This window comes from Myotis lucifugus, unplaced genomic scaffold (genome assembly GCF_000147115.1).
Source record: "Myotis lucifugus unplaced genomic scaffold, Myoluc2.0 scaffold_25, whole genome shotgun sequence".
Taxonomy (NCBI): domain Eukaryota; kingdom Metazoa; phylum Chordata; class Mammalia; order Chiroptera; family Vespertilionidae; genus Myotis; species Myotis lucifugus.
Window position 1 is genome coordinate 10,555,843 of NW_005871073.1, and position 23,543 is coordinate 10,579,385.

Here is a 23,543-nt window from a genome sequence, read left to right on the forward strand (position 1 = left end):
TTTCAGAGAGGAAGGGAGAGATAGAAACGCCAGTGATGAGAGAGTATCATTGATCGGCTGCCTCCTGCACGTTCCACACTGGGGCTCAAGCCCACAACCGGGAATCAAGTCGTGACTTCCTGGTTCATAGGACGATACTCAACCACTGAGCCACGACAGCTGTGGGAGCCTCTGCTCATTCTAGATCCTGTCTCTGGCCTTGGACCCAGGAGGCTGAGTGAGCAGGGGACCTCACGGAGGCCCGGTCACTAGCCAGTGTGCAGGTGTGGTCAGTCTGTGGGGAGTACCAGCAGATCAGAGAGTAAGAGGGGTTGGGACACTGGTTCCTGGCTCTGGAACCTAATCTTTGGCTGGAGCTGTGGCCCCTACCCTGTCCCAAATCGAGTAGCACAATCTCCTGTCCTTGTCCTGTTGGGCCTAGGAATGCTGCCGACAGCTGATTTCTGGGTGTCTCGCCATCTCTTAGTTTGTACCCTTAATACCCATACCTTTGAAATCGACCTTCATGGAAATCTCTTTGATTCAAGCGGGGGCGAATTCTATTTCCTATCTGACAGATTCCTTGTCACCATCTTGCCATGGTATCAATGTTCCTTCCATCTCCTCCAATGATCATCAGGCAAGCAAGCAAGCCCATCACGCTGTCCTAGTGCGAACTCTCCGGGACCTCATATGCTTATCTGAGTCCCAGATAAGCAAGAGATGGCTTTGTTCATAGCCCACCCTAGAGTTTCAAGCCTGTGTTGGATGCACGAATCTGTTTGCTCCACACGCTTCTTCCAGCTAACATTTCCACAGAGCTCAAGTGTGACGTGGAATCAGATTGTGTTTGGTTCCTGAACTTTCCTGGTATCAGTGTGAGATACGCAGCTTGTGTCTTTATGGAATAGTGGGCAATTTCAACACATAGCGCATGGTATCCTACTTTAATTTTGAGCAGTTTTCCTCTGAGTTCTGTCCCCAAATCTGAGCTAATCAATGTTGCCTTGTCCCTGAGCAGGAGCTTAGAATACTATTTAAAAAAAAGTTTAAGCATAGGAAAAAGCAAACTGCCTTCTAAGGTCTGTGTCAATTCACCCAAGCTTGCTCTTTGTATTCTTAGCCAAATGACTAAACCTTCTGTTTATAAATAGAGGGGCCTTCCCAAGACCTAGGGACCCATCAGGTCACAAGCCAGCCGAGGCTATATTTTTACCAAGTGGTTCGCTGGCATACTAGTTTGAATCTTTTATTTATTTATAGTGACAGCAACATATTTGGCGCTTGCACGTTCTCCTAAAAGCCTGATAACCCCAGGTATCTCGTGCTAAAAGTGGCTGAGCTTCCCCTGATTTAGAACTGAGTGTTTGGAGGGGGAGGGTGGTGGGAAACATTCCAATTTGCCAACAGTGTACGAATGGAAGTGTGTCCTTGCAGCAGCCCTGTCGGCTACCCAGAAACCCCTCCAGCTTGGCGGCATCGATGATGAAAACCTCGAGTTATTTCTGGAGTAGGTGATTGATGTTTCACAGGGCAGATGACACTTTGATGGGATCCAGACTCGATGTGATAGGAGTTAATGAGGATAATGATGATGATAATGATTATTTACATTATCCCTTTCTTCCACAGAACCTTTCTGTCCTTTTATCTCATTTGCGTTGACAATGTCCTGTGGGAGGAGGGGAAGGTGTTATTAAACTGTTTTTTCAGGAGAGAAAATAGAGAGAGAGTTAATCACCCAGCTTTCAGGTTCCATTTGGGTGGTGAGAAGAGATGTTTAAATGACACATTAGACTCGGAGAAATTAATCTTAAGAGAAGCACCAGTCTCACTTCCCATTCCTCCAGTACCATGCTCCATGCCAAGCTCCAGGCTATCCCTTCCTGACCCAAGTCCTCAGGGGATCCTCACAGACTGCCAAATTCAGTCTACCTCAGCAGGCGCAGCCCTGAACATTCCCACCTATGTGACCTCGCTATGCTCTTCTATTTTCCCACGTTTCAGCCAAACAAATCCACTTGCTCACCCCTGCCATCTGCTCCGAGCACCCCATTCTCCTTTCATAAGGTTCATCACATTTGCAGTAATTTGTTTCATTTGTCTTCCTATTGGGATGAAAATTCCAGGACAGCAGGGACTGTCACCATTGTATCCCCCAGGGCCTAACAGACTTAACTGGCACACAGTAGGTGCTTCTGAAGTGCACACCCACCTCCATGCCTTTGCTCATGCTGCTCCCTCAGCCTCCAATGCCTGCACTCCCATCTCTGCCTGCTGAACCCAAAGCTGTCTTTCCAAGCTCAGATCCAACCCGAATCCTCTCCGGGAACCACCATGTCACTGTTCCTTTCAGTTCTTACCTTACCTTCAGCCGTGTCGTAATCATTTGTGCACACGTGTCGTCTTCCTTCCCTGCCCCTCCCCGACTATCAGTTCTTGAAAGGCAGGAGCTGTACCCGGAGCCTGGCACAGTGTGAGCACGTTAGACTTGCATTAACCTGTCTGAAAGTATCGCCGGCCAGCATTCTCCATTCAGGAAAATTCCCATTTCCAGAGTCTGCAGCTCATCACGAAAGGGAATTTTTCTTCTGCTTATCTTCCTCCATTCTTCTGGGAGGCCGAGGGAAGATCAGTCAGGGAACCCTGCCAACCATCCCTGTAAAAAGCGTCTCCCATCTCTTCGAGAAGCACTCTGGCACTTAGGTGGAGGGCTGCATTTCCTACTGGGGCCCAGGGCAAGTTTGCAGGGATGGCCATTGGCATTATTTAGCTTCATCACCCATATCAATGACAACCTAAGTACAGGAGAACTAATCATTGCAACCTCAGCTGAGAAGGTGAGATGAAATCAATGACCTCTCCAAGGAATTTAGTACTGGTCTGTGCTTCTGGTGAGCATTTGCACACACCATTCAGTTACAATAGGACAGCAGATTAGACTAACTCTGGGTAGGTGTGAAACCTTATAAGCAACACATTTTTTGGCAGCTTAAAGACCGCCCCCCCCCCCCCCCGCTCCCCGCTACTAGCAACATGGGCACACCAAACATCTGTGATATAACACTCCATACAAATTAGAAAGAGCTTCACCAACTGTATCATGGAATATTCAGGGCTGTTAAAATTGATGGAGATCTGTGTTTATTGACATGGAAAGGTGCCCATAACATATTGGTAAGCGGAGGAAGAAGCTATAAAACAGCATAATTATGTAAAATTATTTCATATTTATATCTACATTTATTCATAGATGTGTGGATATTCTCTAAAATGTTACAGTAGCTACCTCTAGGTGATGAAATGTTGAGTAATTTTTTCTTTACTTTTGTTTTTATAATTTCTTTTGTATTATTTGAATTTTATTTTTACAGTGAGCAGTTTTTTTCTACAATCAGAAGAAGAAAACAAAGCTACTTTCAGCTAGAAAAACATTATCAAAAATAAAAGAGCCTCATTAAAAAATCTTCACATTTCCTTTTGATGTATCCCATTTGTTTATTTTTTTGTTTGTTTCTCTTGCTTGAGGGGCTATATAAGGAAAAATGTTGCTGAGAGAAATGTCAGAGATTTTACTGCCTTTGTTTTCTTCCAGAAGTTTTATGATTTTGATTCTAACATTTAAGTATTTAATCCATTTTCAGTTTATTCTTGGGTATGGTGTAAGAAGGTGGTCTAAATTTATTTTCTGCATGTATCTGTCCAACTTTCCCCACACCATTTATTGAATAGATGGTCTTTATCCCATTGTATGTTTTTGCCTCCTTTGTCATACCATATGATTTCACTTATATGTGGAATCTAAAGAACAAAAAAACCGAACAGACAAGATAGAAACAGACTCATAGATACAGAGAACAGACTGATGGTTGCCAGAGGGGAGTGGGTTAGGGGGACTGGGTGAAAAAGGTGAAGGGATAAAGAAGTACAAATTGAGAGTTGCAAAATAGCCACCAGACTGTAGAGTACAGCATAGAAAATATAGTCAATAATATTGTAATGACTATGTATGCTGCCAGGTGGGTACTGGAAATATCGGGGGAAACACTTTGTAAAGTATATGACTGTTTAACTACTACGCTTTACACCTGAAACTAATGCAAAATAATGTTGAATGTCAACTGTAATTAAAAATAAAATTTAAATTAAAAAATATTCACATTTCCTAAAAGATGCTTAATGTAAATCAATCAATCAAACAAACAAAACACAAATAAACTCTTGTATGAGAGAAGAAACAAATTGCTTACCTGCCTCCATGTCTGAGCCATGTAATGTACTGACCACAGAAAGCTTCTCTAAGGAGGAGCATGTGTGAAATCAAGCTCTCCTGACCTGGCCTGGGGAACATGCACACTTTTTAAGTGTCTGAAAATATAAAATATCTCTTCAAATAGCATTGTAATTGGAACTACTGATGGCAGTTGATTGACAGGCATAGTATTTCTAATTCTGCAGCTTATAAGAGAAAAAAAAGGACTTCCCATCCCTGATAGCAAAGAAATGATGACTTAATTCACCATAGCAGTTTTCTGTTAAAAAAAGAGAGACAGACATACTTGCTGATGACAGTACAACTGACACTTTATTCCATTGTAACTGGTATACTTGTAGGATCAGGACAGCAAGAGACTAAAATCAGTGCAGAACTTCTCTGGACGAAAGGGCCGTGAAGGCATTACTGGTTTTGGCACACAGAGTGGATAACCATACATTGGCTGGAACAAGGTGGTCAGTAAAATGAAATGCATAAACCCAACACCATGTGGAAATCGTGTCTGAGTTCTGTAGAATGTTAAAGAGTAAATAATCACCACGACTAACATGCAGCTCTACATACATCACAGTATTCATCTACAGACTATTTTCTCCCCTTAGAGAGAAGACATGGCCGTAGCAATCTATCTGTTCACAGTAGCTTAAAAGAGCAATCAATATACACTAGTGAGATCTGCCTGTTGATTTCTATAACAATCCATCTTAGTTTAATAATGCTAAATAATGTACTTTCTCTATATTGTCCTTATAAACTGAATCTTACTGACTGACCAAATAACTCAACTTTTACTTACTTAAATACAATTACTAATGTCTTTATAATGTCAAAAATCAGTTCCTGTTAGTTTATCTATCCTTATAAATCACAATAGACAAGAGGTTATCATTCTCCTTCAAAGGTAACATTATGCTGATGAGAACATGAAAAAAAAGTAACACTATTATGCTGCAGATATTTCAGATTTTCACATCCTATTATAGGTAGTCTAAAGAAGCCAGCCTTCTCTGTGACACAGCTGTGCAGAATAAGATTCTGAAGAGGCACACAGATTCTACCGCATTTCTTGAGACAAAGTGAAGGAAAGAGGGAAAGTAGCAAAGGAAAGGAGAAGTGAAAACAGTCTTAGTCGGACAAATTAATCAAAAGGGAAATCTATTCCCTTGCAAGTGACTAGACATAATAGAGAACAGTTCTTTAATTTGGGATGATGCACATAGACATTGAAGATTATGTGCCAGTTTGCTTTAATAGTAAGCCTATACCAGCTGATTGGGTTAGTTTTTCCATGGTTGTTTTTGAGATGTTGACTTTTCCTGAGGGGATTTCTGCTTTTGCCAGCATAAAGGGCAACCATAACTGCTGAGGATAATTTTTCTTGATTAACTTGGGCATGTGGGTAACATTCATTCTCTCTCTGGTAAAAACATATTGTTCCCTCATGATAAGACAGTTGGAAATGTGACATTGACCAAGGTATGGTTTAATCATAGGATGTATATAACTAGATATTTGTATGCAAAATGAATTTTAAAGTTAAGCAGCGAGGAGAAGAAATTTCTTCCAATTCTGGCAAAAAGTCATCAAATAAATGAAAAAGACTGAGAATGGTTAAGGATGTTTTGGTTTCCTCCCCATTTGCTAAGGGGGAGATGAAAGAAATGAAGGTAATTCTCTTTTGATCATTAAACATATGGAATGTCTGATTACACACACATAGGTGAGCAGAGCAAGACTTGAAGTCTCATTTCTCAATCTGCCTGATTCTTACTCTTAAACAACAAGCCACAGGCAATATGGGAAAGGTGGAGATGACTAGAAAAATCAGTAACATGCCTGGATCAGCCACCCTTCCTTGGAAAGTACCATCTTCCTGGCCTGCCAACAGGCTGATTCTTTCAGGCTTAAGTCAACGACAATGATCTCTCCCTTCACTGTGGCATTGTTTTATGTAAGAGCTCCCTGTCAGTTCAAGGTTGTGTAATTTAAAGGCTAGAGAGGAAAGCAGTTTTAATTGAATTCCAGAGTAAATGTTCATGGGTATTTCAAAGAATTGCCCATTGTCAGCAGCTGGTCTCAAGTACCCAGCCTATCACTTCCTGAACATGCATCATCCAGCTCACACAAGACATCAAGAATCAGTGTTAGATGGGATGTCTGCTTGGAAAGAAATAACTCTGATAGCCAGGATAATTGCCGGTGGTAGAAGGATGGTAACAGGATGAGTCACAGTAGAGGGAAGTGGTGGTGGGGGGGATGAACTGAAGAGAAAATAAGACTATTCCTCAGGGTCTATATATGGCCAGTAACGAAGCAAAAATTAATGGAATGTGACTTAAAGACTTTCTAAGATGTTATACCCATGGGGTATTTCCAAGCTTCTTGATCTATGATTTCCTAGCAACCATCTGGTGCTGAATTTACCTTCATAGGTGTGGTGCCCTACTTCTCTGGAATTTAGATCTCCGGGGAAACCCCGTCAGGATGTGCCTCTGTGCTGTTAACTCACCTCCAAACAGCTGTGATCACAGTTCTGCTGAGGGATCCGTTTGCCCTTCTGAGGGAGAGTGGAAGATGTAGCCATGAGGCAGAGGAGACCAACGACAGACTGGGTGAACTTGCAGGAAGGTACCCAGAAGGCAAGACTCCTGATTTTACCCAAGGTTAAGGTGAATGTGATGGAAGTGAGAAAAGCAAAAGAAAGAAATGGAAAAAAGTCTTCAGAGTTTGCTAGAAGAAAAGGAGGGAAAGAAGGAGAATCCATGGACCAGGGAATCAAAAATGATTAATGATAAATCCCAGCTTATCACACTAAGAAGACATTCTTCAGCGTATATTGGCAACTAAATGATTTTCACACTGATAATACAAATGCTGAGTGTTTCCTTACAGTCATTAATCACTTTGACAATTCATTTGCTCTATAATTTCTAGGTTGCTTAACTCTTTAGCAAATCCAGTGTAGGTACCACCATGAGGGGACGGAGGAGAAGGTACAGAATGAAACAACGACACAATTAAAATTGAACTTCTGTGAACCAGAGTTAGTAGCACAGTGGCACAGTAGATTGTCAATGAAAACGACAGGAGTGGGGACAGTTGTTGGCCTTGTGAGTGCAGGATTGCCAGCTGCAGGGCGGGACTGCCACTCAGGAGTCTGCCTTCTTGTTAATTAAAACCGAGCAGCAGGTGAGCAGCCCATCCACTTTTTCCAGTTCAGATTGGCTCACGGGGATCAGCATGTAGTCCTTCAGCTTCTCATAAACCTACAGCACGAATCAAGCACAGGAAGAGAAGAAGGATTATGTTTCTGCCTCTGTCTTGTCACCTGCTCCACACCTGGAGCAGAAAATTAATTTGGTTGTGAATTTAGGCTTTTCACCCAAGATGTGAATCGATCTAGACCACATGGGTGCCCACAGCCATACCCACAGAGCTAGGAGCTTTGGTTAACCACTAGCTCTGTGCTTTAACCTCAAACCCAGAGATGTGTCAGAATGTGGTTGGTACTAGAGATATTGTCATTGCTAGATTCAGTGATATATGAAAGGCAGTGGCCGTGTTTTCAGTCTGAGTATTACTCTCTCTACACACTTCAAAACCCTTATAGCAGTGGTTATCAACCTGTGGGTTGCGACCCCCTTTGGGGGTCAAACGACCCTTTCACGGGGGTCGCCTAAGACCATCGGAAAACACATATATAATTATATATTGTTTTTGTGATTAATCACTATGCTTTATGTTCAATTTGTAACAATGAAATTGGGGGTCACCACAACATGAGGAACTGTATTAAAGGGTCGCGGCATGAGGAAGGTTGGGAACCACTGCCTTATAACCTTCCTTTAATGTTTCTTTCCTCACCAATACCACTGGGAAAAACCAGAGAAAATATCATTTATGTGAAGCATTTCAGGTCAAACTGCTTTTAAATTACAGGTGTGAATTTTACAGCATCTTTTGACACTCATAGAAAGCATGTGTCAAAACTTCAAATTAACAGTCCATACATTTTTCTCTGATGATCAAACAAAGCACATTAAAAACAACAACAACAATAACAACACAAAATCAAAAACACACTGCCTAAAAACAATCAATCATACACCTTCAGGAAGCACTTTGTTCCTTAAAATTCAGACAATGGTTAAGAAGGTGGGAGCCTGATAGAGTTGGATTCCAAACCCAGTTCTGTCAATTTACTACCTAAAGTGTGACTTCAGCAGGTGACATCCCCTCTGAGCCTCGGATTACTTCTCTTCAGATTGGGGTAAGAATAGCGCCCTCACAGGGCTCTAAGGCAGTGCATGTAGCATGCTTGGCACAGTGCCTGGCCCAGGGGAAGCCCTCAGTCCACAAGGATGTTATCTTTCTCGGTGATGACAAAGCCTAACTCCAGCAGTTAATGATCATCTGGGTGTCAGGTGATCAATGTGGCTGAAAGGCATAAAGGATCCAGAGCTGTGACACTCCAAGTGAATCTGGGATACGAGCGTTTGTTGATATCGAAGGTTCTAGGGTGGGGGTCGAGGAATCTGTCTTTTTAACAGCCCTGCTGCTAACGTTCGAGTATGAGACCCACTATTCATCCAGAGCTGGCTGAGCCCAGTCTGGGGTCAGAAGTTCTGTATTTTTCTCAGGTCCACAGTGTCAGCCATGGAAACAGAGAAATATTGTCTATGGATCCCCTACCCTTCTCTTTTGTTAAGAGGGAGATGGATTATGAGGATAAGCCAAGAAATTAAACAGTATTTCATATTTAAAAGGTGATATTAAATATTTTCTAAAAATGTTAAAGCCTAATATGTAAAAAAAGTAAGATCAATGGTTACTTAAAACTTCTGTAATGCTTAGGAAAAATAGCTGGGCAGAGATGAAGATGCTGAATGCCTAAGAGGTAGGGGCACTTGAAAGATCTGTGGATGGGCACTGCTTTATCTGCTTGGTAGGATTAGATTGAAATCACTAAAGTGTACAGATGAGACTGGCGGAGTGCCCTAAAGGCAAGGGAGATTTCATTAGACCAGGAAAAAATTCCTTATCTAGGTACATTTCCCATGTTGGAACACAAGCACAGAGACTCTTAGAGGCACCAGTGGTTGATTCCAAGTGTTCTCTAGTCTTCCTGCTCTGTCCGTATTTTAACGCTTCTTATCCTAGGATGTGCAGCCCCTTCTCTCTGCAGCCCTGACAATGGGCACCCACCTCCTTGGGTCATTCAGACGCCTCTGCCTCGAGGAAAAAATGACCCTCTGGTGAGGGTCAGCTCTGACTTGTCAGAAAACAACGACACAGCTGGCCATCTAGCTGTAGGTCCCTTTGCTTAATGAATATCTGAGAGTGGGGAGGGGCATTTAATCAGGGCTGGAGCACAGGTACTTACTTGAAAAGCTCTGAATACCAGGCATGGCCTTATCAATCGCTGTGCAGGCGCCAGTGACCAATAACATGAATGAGAAGAGTGAGTTAAAGACACTTCCCCTGTGTCCTACCTTATATGATCTTTTCTGCTTTTCTAGTAATTTGATATGTATAGAGGAAAAGGAAGCCCCTGCGATGTGTCACTCCGTCGTGAAAAAATCCCCGACAGGCAGATTGTCAGGGAAGCTGGCCAGCTGCAAGGATGGATGATTTTTACCTTTGCACTTTCTGGATACTCTTCTGGGGTTCGGTGCAACAAGACGTGCCCTTTGCTGGGGATGTTTAGATATATACAGTTTGCAGCCATGTCATCAGGCACAGTGAGTTTGTCGTAGCGGTGGTCACTCATCTGTTGCATGATCTGCAAAGAGGAATACAGCAGGCTCAAGCAGAGTGTCTCCCCACACTTTCCCAAACAGAAGGCAGGCAGGGCCATGGACATAAGCTTGCAACCGAGGCCTAAGAACAGCGCTGTGTTGAAGTTCCCTTCCGTGACCCCTAGTCACTTAGAGCCCGAGAGGGAAACCTGCCGGAGCTGTGACTCTTCGGAATAATCGCAAGGGTTCTTCTTGTGGTTGTTCTTTTAAAAGTGGATGGAACTGGAGAGCATTATGCTAAGTGGAATAAGCCAGTCAGAGAAAGATAAATATCACATGATCTCACTCATTTGTGGAATATAATGAACAACATAAACTGATGAACAAAAACAGATCCAGAGACAGAGAAGCAGCGATCAGACCGTCAAACCTCAGAGGGAAGGTAGGGGAGGGTGGGGGTAAAGGGGAGAGATCAACCAAAGGACTTGTATGCAAGCATATAAGCCTAACCAATGGACACAGACACCAGGGGGGTGAGGGCATGAGTGGGGGAATGGGGGGTAATCTGGGGATAAGGACACATATGTAATAACTTAATCAATAAAAAATTTTTAAAAAAGTGTGTGGTCTTTAATTTTTAAAAGGTTTTAAAACTGTGTATAATTTTTCTAGTTTTTGTTCATAATCAGTAAGACACAAAATGGCCACATATATAAAAGGCCCAGCTGGTTTTTTTTTAAAAAAATCCTCCTCTGAGGATATGTTTTTATTGATTTGAGAGAGAGAGAGAGAAACACCTATGTGAGAGAGAAACATCAATAAGTTGCCTCCGGTACATGCCCCCACTGGGGAATTGAACCTACAACCTAGGCATGTGCCCTGACCAGGAATCAAACCCACACCTTTTGGCATATGGGACGATGCTCTAACCAACCAAGCTGGTTGGCCAGGGCCCCAGGTGGGGTTGTGATGGTATCCTTGACTGAATGAGCAGGGCTGACCTGGTCTGTAGGAAAAAAAGACTAACACTATTCAGAATGGCCAATAACTCAGTTTACCAATAACCATACATACACAATATATATTCTCCTATGAACACTTAAATTGGCTACACTGTCTGTTAGAAGGTATGCCCTTAATACAATGATCATAAACATCACATGGGGAGAATGTGAAACTCATATTCCTAGGCTTTAACCCCCAATACCTGATTCTGGTTTGACAGATGTGAGGTGAGGCATAGAAATTTGCATTCTGAAAGCCCTCAAGGTAATTCTGAGGCAGACCCCTGGACCACACCTGGGGGAAAAACTGCTTTAGCAAGTCTATTCATCAAACAATGGCTTTCTTAGTGCGTTCGTATAAAATAAACTTTAAAAATAACATAAGATGAAGTCTGCATAAAATTTAAAATATTGATACCTAATCTTACCTCCTCAACACAATCAAAACAAAACCACCCCAAACACACCCCTGCCAAAACCACACACACAACAAAAAAGTCCAAACATCAAAAACAAAGCAAGTATTACTTTGGCTTAGTCATGTAGAATCTTTCCATTCTTGATCAATACCCATATGTTTTAAGGAATCTGCCTAAATGTCTTGTAATGAAGGTATTAATAAGATATTTTCCACAATCTGGTTCTAATATTCCTTTCCAGATAGGTGTCCCTTTACCTTTCAATATTTGTGTGAAGATGTGTTTCATATGACTAGACCCTAGAACTAGGCAGACTCGCCCACTTGGTCACGTGGCGTTGGAAGGTAGGATTGGTGAATGGTATGGAAGTGTGGAAGAGACTGCATGTTCCCAAGAGAATGTGAAGAGTGGCATGTAGTAAGCCCTTCCTGACCCACTAATTAGGCAAACCAACCACTTCTCCTAGTGAAATATGTCAAGGGTCGAGAGAGGCCAGGAGTAATCTGATCATGGGATATCCTTCACAGAGAAGGAAACATTAGAAATAAGATGAACTAATGCACAATATCAAAGGCTGAGAGACACAACGATGAGCAGGACATAGATCTGGTTTTTGAAGAGGTCACAGTTTAATGGAGGAGTCTGACAGGTAATTACATTACACTAAGAACAATGATAAATATTTTACATTTATTATCTGATCTCAAAGTTCCTATGTTATAGATGAAGAAGCTGGATTTATAAAGGTCAAATCACTTGCTCAAGGCCTTGTAGGTGAATTCAAGCCCAGATCTGTGCAACTCAAAACCTTCTTTATTAATCTCTGTGCTCTCTTTCCTGACCCCCAGAGCTGCAGCAGATCTCTCTCCCTCCTACTAACTATCATTAACATCTACTTTTCTGCATTCATGTAGTACTTATTATTTATTCTCTTGTGGTACCATGACTTCTTTTTGTGTATGAATCCTATTATGACACGGTAGTCTGGTGTAGCTACAGGACTTAACTAAACATCTCTCTTGCACTTTTTTAATTTAAATTGTTCTCTGAAAGGATAGGTCCACAGAGTAGATCAGCTGTTGGGCGGTTTCTTCACTAGAGCCCCAATTGAGAACCCTTAGATCTATTAGAATATGGGGACAATTAAGAAGTTAACACTCCTAATGATTAACTTTTCTAAGCAAATTAACAACATACTCAATTTAACCCTCTTTCTATAATGGATATTCTATGGAGCATGGAACAGAGTGCGGAATCTCAGAGGGAAGTTGGGGGGGGGGTTGAGCGGGTGGGATGTAATCAACCAAAGACCTTGTAGCATATATGCATAGCCCATGGATGCAGACAAAGGGATGGTGAGGGCCTGGGGTGAGGTGGGGTGGGATTGGAGGGGGTCGATGGGGGAAAATAACAAAGATTTTAAAAAGAATGGATATGCTAAAAAAGAATATGAAGAGGCTGATATAAGAGAAAAAAATCCAGGTCTTTTCTATTATAAATTGCTATTTAATGCAGACTTCCTTTTTGGATGCTTTCAAAACACAGTAGTTTCCATTTATTATTATGTGGGAGGGGCACATTAAGGCCATCAACTCTGGAGTAGGACCTGGGTTTGAGTCTCAGCTCTAACCTTTATGAGCTATGTAAATATAAGCTTCTTTTTTGACTTCTTGGCTTCCTCACCTATAAAACTGGGGATAATAATAGTCTTTTACACTTACTGTGAAAGTTAAATGGAGATAATGTACATAATAAGGCAGGGTAACAAGCCCTTAATAAGCCACTAGTATTTTATGACAGCATGACCAGACAAACAGAGTTCAAGTTTCCAGTCTGCAATCCTATCTACTATTCTGGCAAGCTTTGACTTCAATCTTAAAATAGCTTGTTTTGGAGGTCTATCTTTATTCTTAAAACCATATAACACTATACCCGTCACATTCCTATGGTGATTTCTTTAGTGTCCTTCTTTCTAAGGCCTGCATTATTTAATAGGCAATCCAATGGTCTTGCAGGTTTAGCATCTCTTCCGCCTGGATTCCCTAGAGAGAATTGTTAGAAAACTTCCAGGCTTTTCAAAATTAGGACAAATTTTGATATGCTAGTTTTTTTTTTACAAAGTTTCTCTTTCTTTTCAAATGGACTAACTCCTTGTCTAGGCATATTACAGTGAGCAAAACATGGACTTTGGAGTCAGAAAGGTCTGGGTCTGAAACTTTGCTCTGCTTCACATTAACTCTGTGACCTTGAGCAAATCCCTCTCCCAGCCTCAAGTTCCTCAGTTTTAAAACGGGATGAAAATGTCACATCTATTCTCCATAGGGCAACACTGAAAGTTATTTTTTTAATTTTTATTTATTTATTTTTTAAATTTAAAAATATATCTTATTGATTTTTTACAGAGAGAAAGGGAGAGGGATAGAGAGTTAGAAACATCGATGAGAGAGAAACATTGATCAGCTGCCTCCTGCATATCCCCTACTGGGGATGTGCCCGAAACCAAGGTACATGCCCTTGGCCAGAATCGAACCTGGGACCCTTGAGTCCGCAGGCCAATGCTCTATCCACTGAGCCAAACCGGTTAGGGCTTATTTATTTTTTGTTAATCCTCACTTAAGGGTATTTTTCTGTGGGAAAGCATGGGACTTAGTTGAAAAGTCTCTAAGAAGATTCTCTGAAAGGTCAGAGACCTCTAGGAGTACCTTACCAAAGGCTGCAGACCCTGCCTTGACTTTTCCAAACAAGTCTGACCCCCTGGGTGTTTTACTAGAATCTTTATGTGTAGACTTCAAAATGTCCTTGTTTGAAAGACACTACAGAGGCAGGTGCTTTCTCAAGGATACTTACTCTGCTGATTGTATCTAATAGTTAATTTTAGTTCAAGCTGTTGTTAACAATACAAGCCTAAGGAAGCAGGGAATCGAGGCTATTTGCTTCTAAAGCAAAACAGCCCCTTAGCCTCTCTTTTACAGAAATGTGTGTCAGAGTAATCATTCATCCGTCGCTCAGGGTCTGCTGGTCAGCCCCGGCATTGTTCCATTGATTTTTAGAGAGAGTGGAAAGGAGGGGAGAGACAGAGAGAGAGAGAAACATCAATGTGAGAGAGACACATTGATTGGTTGCCTCCTGCACGCACCCTGACCAGGGCTGGGTATGGGGCCTGCAATGAGGTACATGCCCTTGATCAGAATTGAACCCAGGACCTTTTAGTTCATGGGCCAATGCTCCATCTACTGAGCCAAACTGGCTAGGGCTAAGTTTATTTTTTATAAAAATAACAAAACAAAACAGATCATGCACTCGAAGTGCTCAGCACAAGTTCCTAGCACATATTAAGTGTGTAATAAATGTGAGCACTCTTCCTTCTTTGTTTCCTGCAGGTCACCTGGCATATAGCAGGTGAATGAAATGTTTGTACCTAATTGATTCATTTCTTCATTCATTTCTAAGGATATAGGGAACCTCGGGAGCACACTGGGATGGACTAAGCCAGCGGTTCTGAACCTGTGGGTTGCGACCCCTTTGGCGGTCGAACGACCCTTTCACAGGGGTCACCTAAGACCATCCTGCATATCAGATATTTACATCACGATTCCTAACAGTAGCAACATTACAGTTATGAAGTAGCAACGAAAATAATTTTATGGTTGGGTCACAACATGAGGAACTGTATTTAAAGGGCCAGAAGGTTGAGAACCACTAGACTAAGTGATCAATTCTTACGTGAACAATTGCATTCGCTCAGAAAAACAAGATATGGTCTATGTCCAGAGATATAAATACAATTCATTACATAAAGTAAACCAGGCTAAAATCAATGAGCCCATGTTTGTCTTTTTCTTCATGCTGTACAAGGGCTATAACCTGTGCTCCCAACCAGATGACTTGGGATGTAAGACAATAAGGAACGGCGGACCTGGGGTGAACTAGAGAGCACAGCAGCTAAAAGCATTAAAGCAAAGGAAGGAAAGAAAGAAAAAACTCTGTGTGTAGCAGACTGCACACATGTGCCTCGGTCAATTTTAACCCCTGCTTGAGTAAAGTGGTACAGGAACTCAAACAGCAGATTGGTTTCCTCAGAATACAAATGGGGCTGTTTCTAACTGTAGGAGAGAGGCTAGGATTTATGTGACTTTTCAGTAGTTACTCTCAGTCCATCTGACCAACATGCTTCTTTCCTGGTACAGGGGCGAGGACTGCATGACTGAATCCCTGCTCACTGTGTCCTGTGGAAGGTGGGCCACATTTGCTTATGTTTGCAGTCAGAACCAGCCTGTCATCGTTCACAGGGATTGGACCTAATTCACCCCAGGAGTTCAGGATGTCATCCAGGCCAGTAAGGAGACAATCCCCTGGGCTAGAGCTCTACTAAGTTGAACCCCAGTGATCCAAGGGCCTCACAGAAATCCTTAAAACATGGTATGTATAGCCGTTACCTGGTCGAGCCTAGACACAAACAAAAACAAAACCCAGAAAATCTAATCTTTCCATTGACTTAATGTTCTAAGCAGTTGGGAGAATTGTGGGTAGCATATTCTGGTCTATCACATTCAGACTAGCTACCAGGTCAACTCATGGTCTACAGACGATTCATCCCACCTCTTTTCTCATAGATAAAGAAATCACCGATGTACAAGGTAAGCTGAAAGAGAAAGCAGTATGGCAAGACCACACCCCACAGGCTGACTATACCTTCCAGGGTCCCACAAGCAGCCTGGGCACATTTCCCGCCTCTCCGTCTGACTCATGCATGTCCGGTGATGACTATGAAGCAGAAACATGGAATGTTGTACATTCCAGAGGAAGTGTTACCAAGGATTGTTATCGGTGCTGACTTCTTGTTTATCAGTGAGGGAACAAACGAAAATTCCGAGGTTGTGCCCACCTCTGAAAGTGCCCGGTTTTGTTAACATAACGGAGACTGTGTGTTTCCCTTCCCTGTGCCTTATTTACTTGGGCTCCAGCTCTCTCCACGCTCCCTCCCACTTCCCACCCTCTCCTCCTTGAGTGAACAATCCTACCCCCATGCCGGTTCCTATGTGTTTGCACTGTCCTTCAGTTAAAAGCATTTATTTGATATTCTAATCACTGGTTTTCCTCACTCTTTAGTGTTTCTCTCTTTTCTGGGTCTTACAGTTATAATTTATACCTTCTAGTAGAAGCATTCCTGACATTACTGGCATAAGGGCCAGTAATCATTCGAAGTATGGTGTTCAAGGACAGCTCCACAGATACCCTGGACCACCAGAAAGATGAACAAGTGGGCCCTAGAGAAAATTAAGCCTGAAACATCTCTGGAGGCAAAGATGACAAAATTGAAGCTGTCCTACTTCAGGCACACCGTGAGAAGGCAGGGTTCCTTGGAAAAGGCAATGCTGGGGAAAACGGAAGGCATCAGGAAAAGAGAAAGAACAAATACGAGATGGATTGACTCCATAGGCAGGAGTCTGCAGGAGCCGAGCACAGGGTGTTGTGGACATCAGCCATCATCTTGGGGTTGCCAGGAGTCGGAATAGACTAAATGGCAGGTAACACACACACACACACACACACACACCACATTTAGTTCCACTTAGTATTATTTCAGGATAGTTTAATTTTTTTTTTATTACTGTGAAGAATTATAATTTCCTTAGTGGGGAAATAATTTAATGCTGGGAATACATAAAGTAATTCACTGATAAATTCTACGGAGAGTTACTCTTAAACTAAATGTCTTAACAAACCACCAAAGCCACCTTAGGAGAAGTTTTTCAATTAATTTACCAAGGCCCCAGGGTTATCATTTTAAGACAGGTTAGAAAATGTGCCAGAAGAAATGACTTTTAATAATAGAACAGGCCCCATTTGGAACAGTGAGTGGTTCTGCTTAACTGTGGAAAGAAAAAAAATGCAAAAGGTATGTCAGGCATAGTCTTTCTAAATGAAAAGGACTTAGGAAGCGGTAACTACAGAGAATAAACAGAAAATGCTTTTCTTTTTTCATGAAAGAGCTAAAGGTATTTATTTTAAAAACTTTTTTTATTGAATTTGTTGGGATGACACTGGTTAATAAAATTATATAGGTTTCAGGTGTACAATTCTATAATACATCATCTATATAGTGTACTGTGTGTTCACCACCCCAAATCAAACCTCCTTTCATCATCATTTAAAGGTGTTTATTTTAAACACAGAGAAATTCTGTCTTTTGGGACAAAGAACAGGTTTCTCTTTTCCTGTCAGAGTGATTATTTTCCTTTCTTTCATATGTTGCTATTGTCTGAATAAGACAGCTTGCATTTATTTATAGCTGGGTTTAGGAGATACGTGTACATGTACATGCAGAGTGCTCACCATTCAGAGGGGAACAAACGCACAGAAAAAAGATTCAGGAGATGTACGTCTCTCTAACACCTTTCCCTGTGGTGTTAAAATGGGCCCAGGGAGGATGCACTCAGGTGGCCTGCCTGGCAGGGCATCACCTCAAAGAACGCGGGCTCCCAAAGAGGAGCCAGGGTGAGGTGGAGGGACAGGCTTTGTTCCCACTTTGGGGATGCACGGAAGCCTTTGTTAAAAGATGAGCATCATTTCAAACGCCCTGAGAATGGGCTGCTGGGCTGTTTAGTTCCATGTTCTAACATTTTTTTTCCTAATAAAAGGATGAAGGAGGTGTGTTGCTCCAGGATTCTATGTAAAGTGTTCTTTTTTTAAAACACACACACACACACAAACCCACATATATTTTTACTGAGTTCAGGGAGGAAGGGAGAGGGAGAGGGAGAGGGAGAGGGAGAAGCATCAATGATGAGAGAGAATCATTGATTGGCTGCCTCCTGCAATCCCCCCACTGAGGATCAAGCCTGCAACCCGGGCATGTGCCTTGACTGGGAGTCTAACCATGACCTCTTAGTTCATAGGTTGATGCTCAACCACTGAGCCTCACCAGCTGGGCTGTAAAGTGTTCTTTTAACTACAGGGATGGTACATTGCGCTTCATACTCTGCCCTCAGACAGAACTGAAAGGAGAAAGCCCTAACCCTTTCACAGCACCACAAATTCCCTAGGGGTCCCCAACTTTGGATGATACATAGCAGTTCTATAGGGCTTTAGGGGAGGATCTGAGAAGTCAAGATGCTGCTTCAAATGCCTTTTCTGACTTCTGCCATTTCTCAAAGGAATTGCTCCACGTTGTGTAAAGCATAGTAAATATTATTGGGGTTGGATATAATTGGTGTTCAGTTCAATTCCACGTCCTTGATGGAGGCTCTCCTTTGGGGTAGGCACCTTGGCGGTGGGAGGTGGGAAAGGGAAAATGATGCAAAGGTAATGTAGTCGCAGGCTCTGCCTTCAGGAGATGATAATCTATAGTTTAAGGCAGGACAAGCATGTGGAAGGTATGCTGGCAGGAAAGAGAAAGCCAACCTCACTTCTATAAGAGGCACCTCCTCAACAAAGCAGGCACGCAATGGAGAGGAAGTGCTCTGAGGATCATCTGGCCACGCCGTGGTCTGTTACGCAGCTGCTGGTCTGGAGGAACCAGCCTCGCTCCCCAGAGTGGAGCTGTCACAGGGCAGACTGGGAAGTGTCTGGCTTTCAGCCCAAGAGGATTTACATGGCTGGATGCATTAACAGCCAGGCATTTCCGGCAGTTCCCAACATTTCTGGGAATTTTCTCATCCAACGGACTGGAAGGCAGCTCCGTTCGCCCACTTGTTTGTTACTCATGGCTTTTTTGTATTACCTCAATTATTTAAAAACAAATTCTTGGGCTATGTTGTTTCACAGGACAATGAAGGACTTACTGGTCAAATATTGAAGCAAAGGTATATAGAAGGTATTTAGAGATATTTAGGAAATTCAGAGCACATTTGTGGCATACTCGTGATGGATCTTTCTATGAAATATACGTATGTACCATGTCAACAGATCAAAACTGAGCCCATATTGAAAGCAACTGATTATAGATCCTATTGAGATATACAATATACGATGCTCAAGCACACTTTTCATTGTTACTGGATATCTAAAATCATTCATGCATTTATATCCATCCATCAAGCACTTATTGAGAGCCTGACAACAGAGTAGGCATCAAGCCCAGGCAGTCCTTTTAAAGCTGAGTCAATATAGCTATGGATAGCATTTTAGAATCAATATCATGTTTTCATTTTTCTTAGTCCTTCTGCAAATCAGGTCAAAATGAGCAGAATTTGAGAGAGGTGGCTTTTAAACATCCTGTCTGAATTGATGGGCTGTATAGATTCTAAGAATGAGGTTACTTGGTTCTTTTTGGTTAAACCTGAGCATACTTTCAATGGCGGATATCCCCTTCAATGCTCTCTCATATTTGGAATGGGTGCTTATGCTCAGTACATGACCCACTAAATATGTGGAGGAAAGATTTCTGTTATTCAAACTGCAGCCAGAAATCACATGAACCATTTCTGGAAGGAACCCTCAAAAACAAAGGTTTCTGTAGAAGGCTGGGAGAACCTCCCACGCTGTTAGGGGACGCTCTGAGCTCTCTGGGCCCTGGGCGTGGGGAGGAGGAACAAGGGAGGCTCGCTGGGTGGGTCACAGCGCTAAGTTTCTAATTTCAGGGGTAGAAAGGAAAGAAATTCAGACCAAAGCACCCCTTCCAGATGCAAAGTCTGGGCTCCTACCCTCCCTTCAAACCCCTGCCCATGAGTTCTCTAAGCCTAGCTCTGTGGCAGAAGCAAGTCTCCCACAGTCTTCGTCTCATCTTTTGTACAGGGGTGGGCAAAAGCAGGTTCATGTATGTGAGTGACATTCTTTTGAGTTAAAAAAGTGATTGTAATAATCATAACCTGCATGTCTTTCTCTATACAGACAACTGTAAACCTACTTTTGCCAGGCCCTGTATGTCAGTGCAGTAGACAGCTGCCTAATTGGCTATTGAAGTCATGCCCTGGTTATGCTTCCCCAGATAACTGCACCCTCAACCTCATCATCCAAAATTAAACTCTGGGTATTGGGGGCTCGGCGATCTCTCAGGTTCCCCTGGGACATTCTATCACAAGAAACAGCTGGAGCATTTTTTGAACTATTTTCCATTTATTTATGGTTCACCTATTCTACACTCATTTTGCACAACAACCCATTTTTATAGATGAGAAAACCCAGGTTCAGAGAAATTCAGTAATTTTTTCAAGGCCACATGTTAAGGCAGTAAATCCAGAATTTGATGCCCGGATATGTCAACTTACAAATGCCCACCTTTTCTTGTCATGCCAAACTACCACATTGCTAATATCCCTTGAAAGCCTAGACTCTGAGCCCATGAACTGGCAGCCTCTAAGCTAATTTTTCTTATATATACAACTTATTTAACATATATATATTTTTAAAAGTTTGTGTTTAAATACATTTTAGACAGAGAAGATCTGGCCCTGAAGCCATTTGCGTTTGCTACTGGACCCTATGGGCTGGTTTCCGCAAAGCTAGCTATTATGTTCTTTAGTAGATGAAAGAGGAGCCAAGTCTTTGGGAATGGGAAAAAACAGTGGGTGGCAATGCATTATTGTTCCTTGAGCAGCAGAGGGGCAGGCTCCAAGGTGAGAGATGGGAAATGGCCAAACGAAAGCCTCTGGAGGTTTTGCACCCCTGAGAGCAGTTACATGTGGCTTTGTTACTCAATTTCTGTGATTATTTCACATCTCTGAAAATTTTTTTTCAATTTTTTTATTCTTTTTAAAAAAATATTATAATAAGTATTACAAACGGTATTACATATGTGTCCTTCCCCCCCCCCCCCCGCCCTTGAAAAACCCCTGGCCTCCCTTACCCCCCAGTGTCTTATGTCCATTAGTTATGCTTATATGCATGCATACAAGTCCTTCGGTTGATCTCTTACTCCCCTCCCTTCTGCCCCCCAACCCTCTCTGGCCTTCCCACTGCAGTTTGACAATCAGTTTGAGGCAGCTCTGCCTCTGTATCTATTATTGTTCAAAAGTTTGTAATGGTCTTTATTATCCATGAATGAGTGAGATCATGTGGTATTTTTCCTTCATTGACTGGCTCATTTCACTTAGCATAATGCTCTCCAGTTCCATCCATGCTGTTGCAAATGGTAAGAGTTCCTTCTTTTTTACAGCAGCATAGTATTCCATCGTGTAGATGTACCAAAGTTTTCTAATCCATTCATCTACTGATGGGCACTTAGGCTGTTTCCAGATCTTAGCTATGGTGAATTGTGCTGCTATGAACATATGGGTGCATATATCCTTTCTGATTGGTGTTTCTGGTTTCTTGGGATATATTCCTAGAAGTGGGATCACAGGGTCAAATGGGAGTTCCATTTCCAGCTTTTTGAGGAAACTCCATACTGTCTTCCATAGTGGTTGCACCAGTCTGCATTCCCACCAGCAGTGCACAAGTGTTCCTTTTTCTCCACATCCTCTCCAGCACTTGTCGTTTGTTGATTTGTTGATGATAGCCATTCTGACAGGTGTGAGATGGTACCTCATTGTTGTTTTGATTTGCATCTCTCGGATGATTAGTGACTTTGAGCATGTTTTCATATGTCTCTTGGCTTTCTGGATGTCCTCTTTTGAAAGGTGTCTATTTAGATCCTTTGCCCATTTTTTGATTGGATTGTTTATCTTCTTTTTGTTAAGTTGTATGAGTTCCCTATAAATTTTGGAGATTAGGCCCTTATCAGATATGATGTTGGCAAATATGTTTTCCCACGCAGTGGGGTTTTCTTGTTGTTTTGTTGATGGTTTCTTTTGCTGTGCAGAAGCTTTTTATTTTGATGTAGTCCCATTTGTTCATTTTCTCTTTAGTTTCAACTGCCCTAGGAGCTGTATCAGTGAAGAAATTGCTTTGGCATATGTCTGAGATTTTGTTGCCTTTGTATTCTTCTAGAATTTTTATGGTTTCCTGTCGTACATTTAAGTCCTTTATCCATTTTGAGTTTATTCTTGTGTATGGTGTAAGTTGGTGGTCTAGTTTCATTTTCTTGCATATATCTGTCCAATTTTCCCAACACCATTTATTGAAGAGACTATCTTGGCTCCATTGTATGTTCTGGCCTCCTTTGTCAAATATTAATTGAGCATATTGGTTCGGGCTAATTTCTGGACTCTCTATTCTATTCCACTGATCTATGTCTGTTCTTGTGCCAGTACCAGGCAGTTTTGAGAACAGTGGCTTTGTAATACAGCTTGGTATCTGGCATTGAGATCCCACCTACTTTGTTCTTTCTCAGGATCGCTGCAGCTATTCGGGGTCTTTTTTTATTCCAGATGAATTTTTGGAGAGTTCGTTCTAGATCTTTGAAGAAGGCCATTGGTATTTTAATGGGAAGTGCGTTGAATTTATAGATTGCTTTGGGTAGTATGGACATTTTAATGATGTTGATTCTACCAATCCAAGAACATGGTATGTTCTTCCATCTGTTTATGTCTTCCTCTATCTCTTTTTTCAACGTCCTGTAGTTTTCTGAGTAGAGGTCTTTTACTTCTTTAGTTAAGTTTATTCCTAGGTATATTAATTTTTTTGGTGCGATGGTAAATGGGATTGTTTTTATAATCTCTCTTTCTGCAAGTTCACTATTGGTGTATAGAAATGCCTCAGATTTCTTGGGGTTAATTTTGTATCCTGCTACATTGCCAAATTCATGTATTAAGTCTAGTAGTTTTTTGATGGAGTCTCTAGGGTTTTGTATGTATAATATCATGTCATCTGCAAATAAGGACAGTTTTACTTCCTCTTTTCCAATTTGGATGCCTTTTATTTCTTCTTCTTGTCTAATTGCAATGGCTAATACTTCCAGGACTATGTTGAACAGGAGCGGTGAGAGTGGGCATCCATCTCTGAAATTTTTGCCCATGTATACTCAGTAGTTCTGATGCATGAAAATAACATGTTACACAAAAACCCAATGAATATTGGGGCTGCATGTAGCTATTCCATTCCCTGCTACTGAAAAACACTCTTGCTGGCATGGGCTACTTGATTGTCAGTCACTGCTGTCCCTAAATGTGTCAGGGGGAAGCACCTTGCTCTGATAGGCTCAGAAATGGAAACTTCTATGAAACAGGTTGACAGATCTCCTTCATATCTTAGGATGTGGTTTCTTACCCACAGCACTACTGACATGTTGGGCTGGATAAGTCTTTGT

The 23,543-nt window shown here is 41.9% G+C and overlaps 1 protein-coding gene across 2 annotated transcripts in view; it reads right to left on the minus strand.

Moving 5' to 3' along the window:
* Window positions 1-4,538: 4,538 nt before the first annotated feature.
* The window catches only part of DDAH1 (dimethylarginine dimethylaminohydrolase 1), a 45,315-nt gene continuing 26,310 nt past the window's right edge, over window positions 4,539-23,543 (minus strand). For both annotated transcript variants that reach the window (XM_023751807.1, XM_006086156.3), the window contains 2 exons: window positions 9,894-10,037; window positions 4,539-7,521 (listed from right to left, as the gene is read on the minus strand). In XM_023751807.1, the coding sequence (XP_023607575.1) occupies window positions 7,405-7,521; window positions 9,894-10,037 (261 nt within the window). In that variant the 3' untranslated portion in view covers window positions 4,539-7,404. The remainder of the gene's footprint in view (window positions 7,522-9,893; window positions 10,038-23,543) is intronic.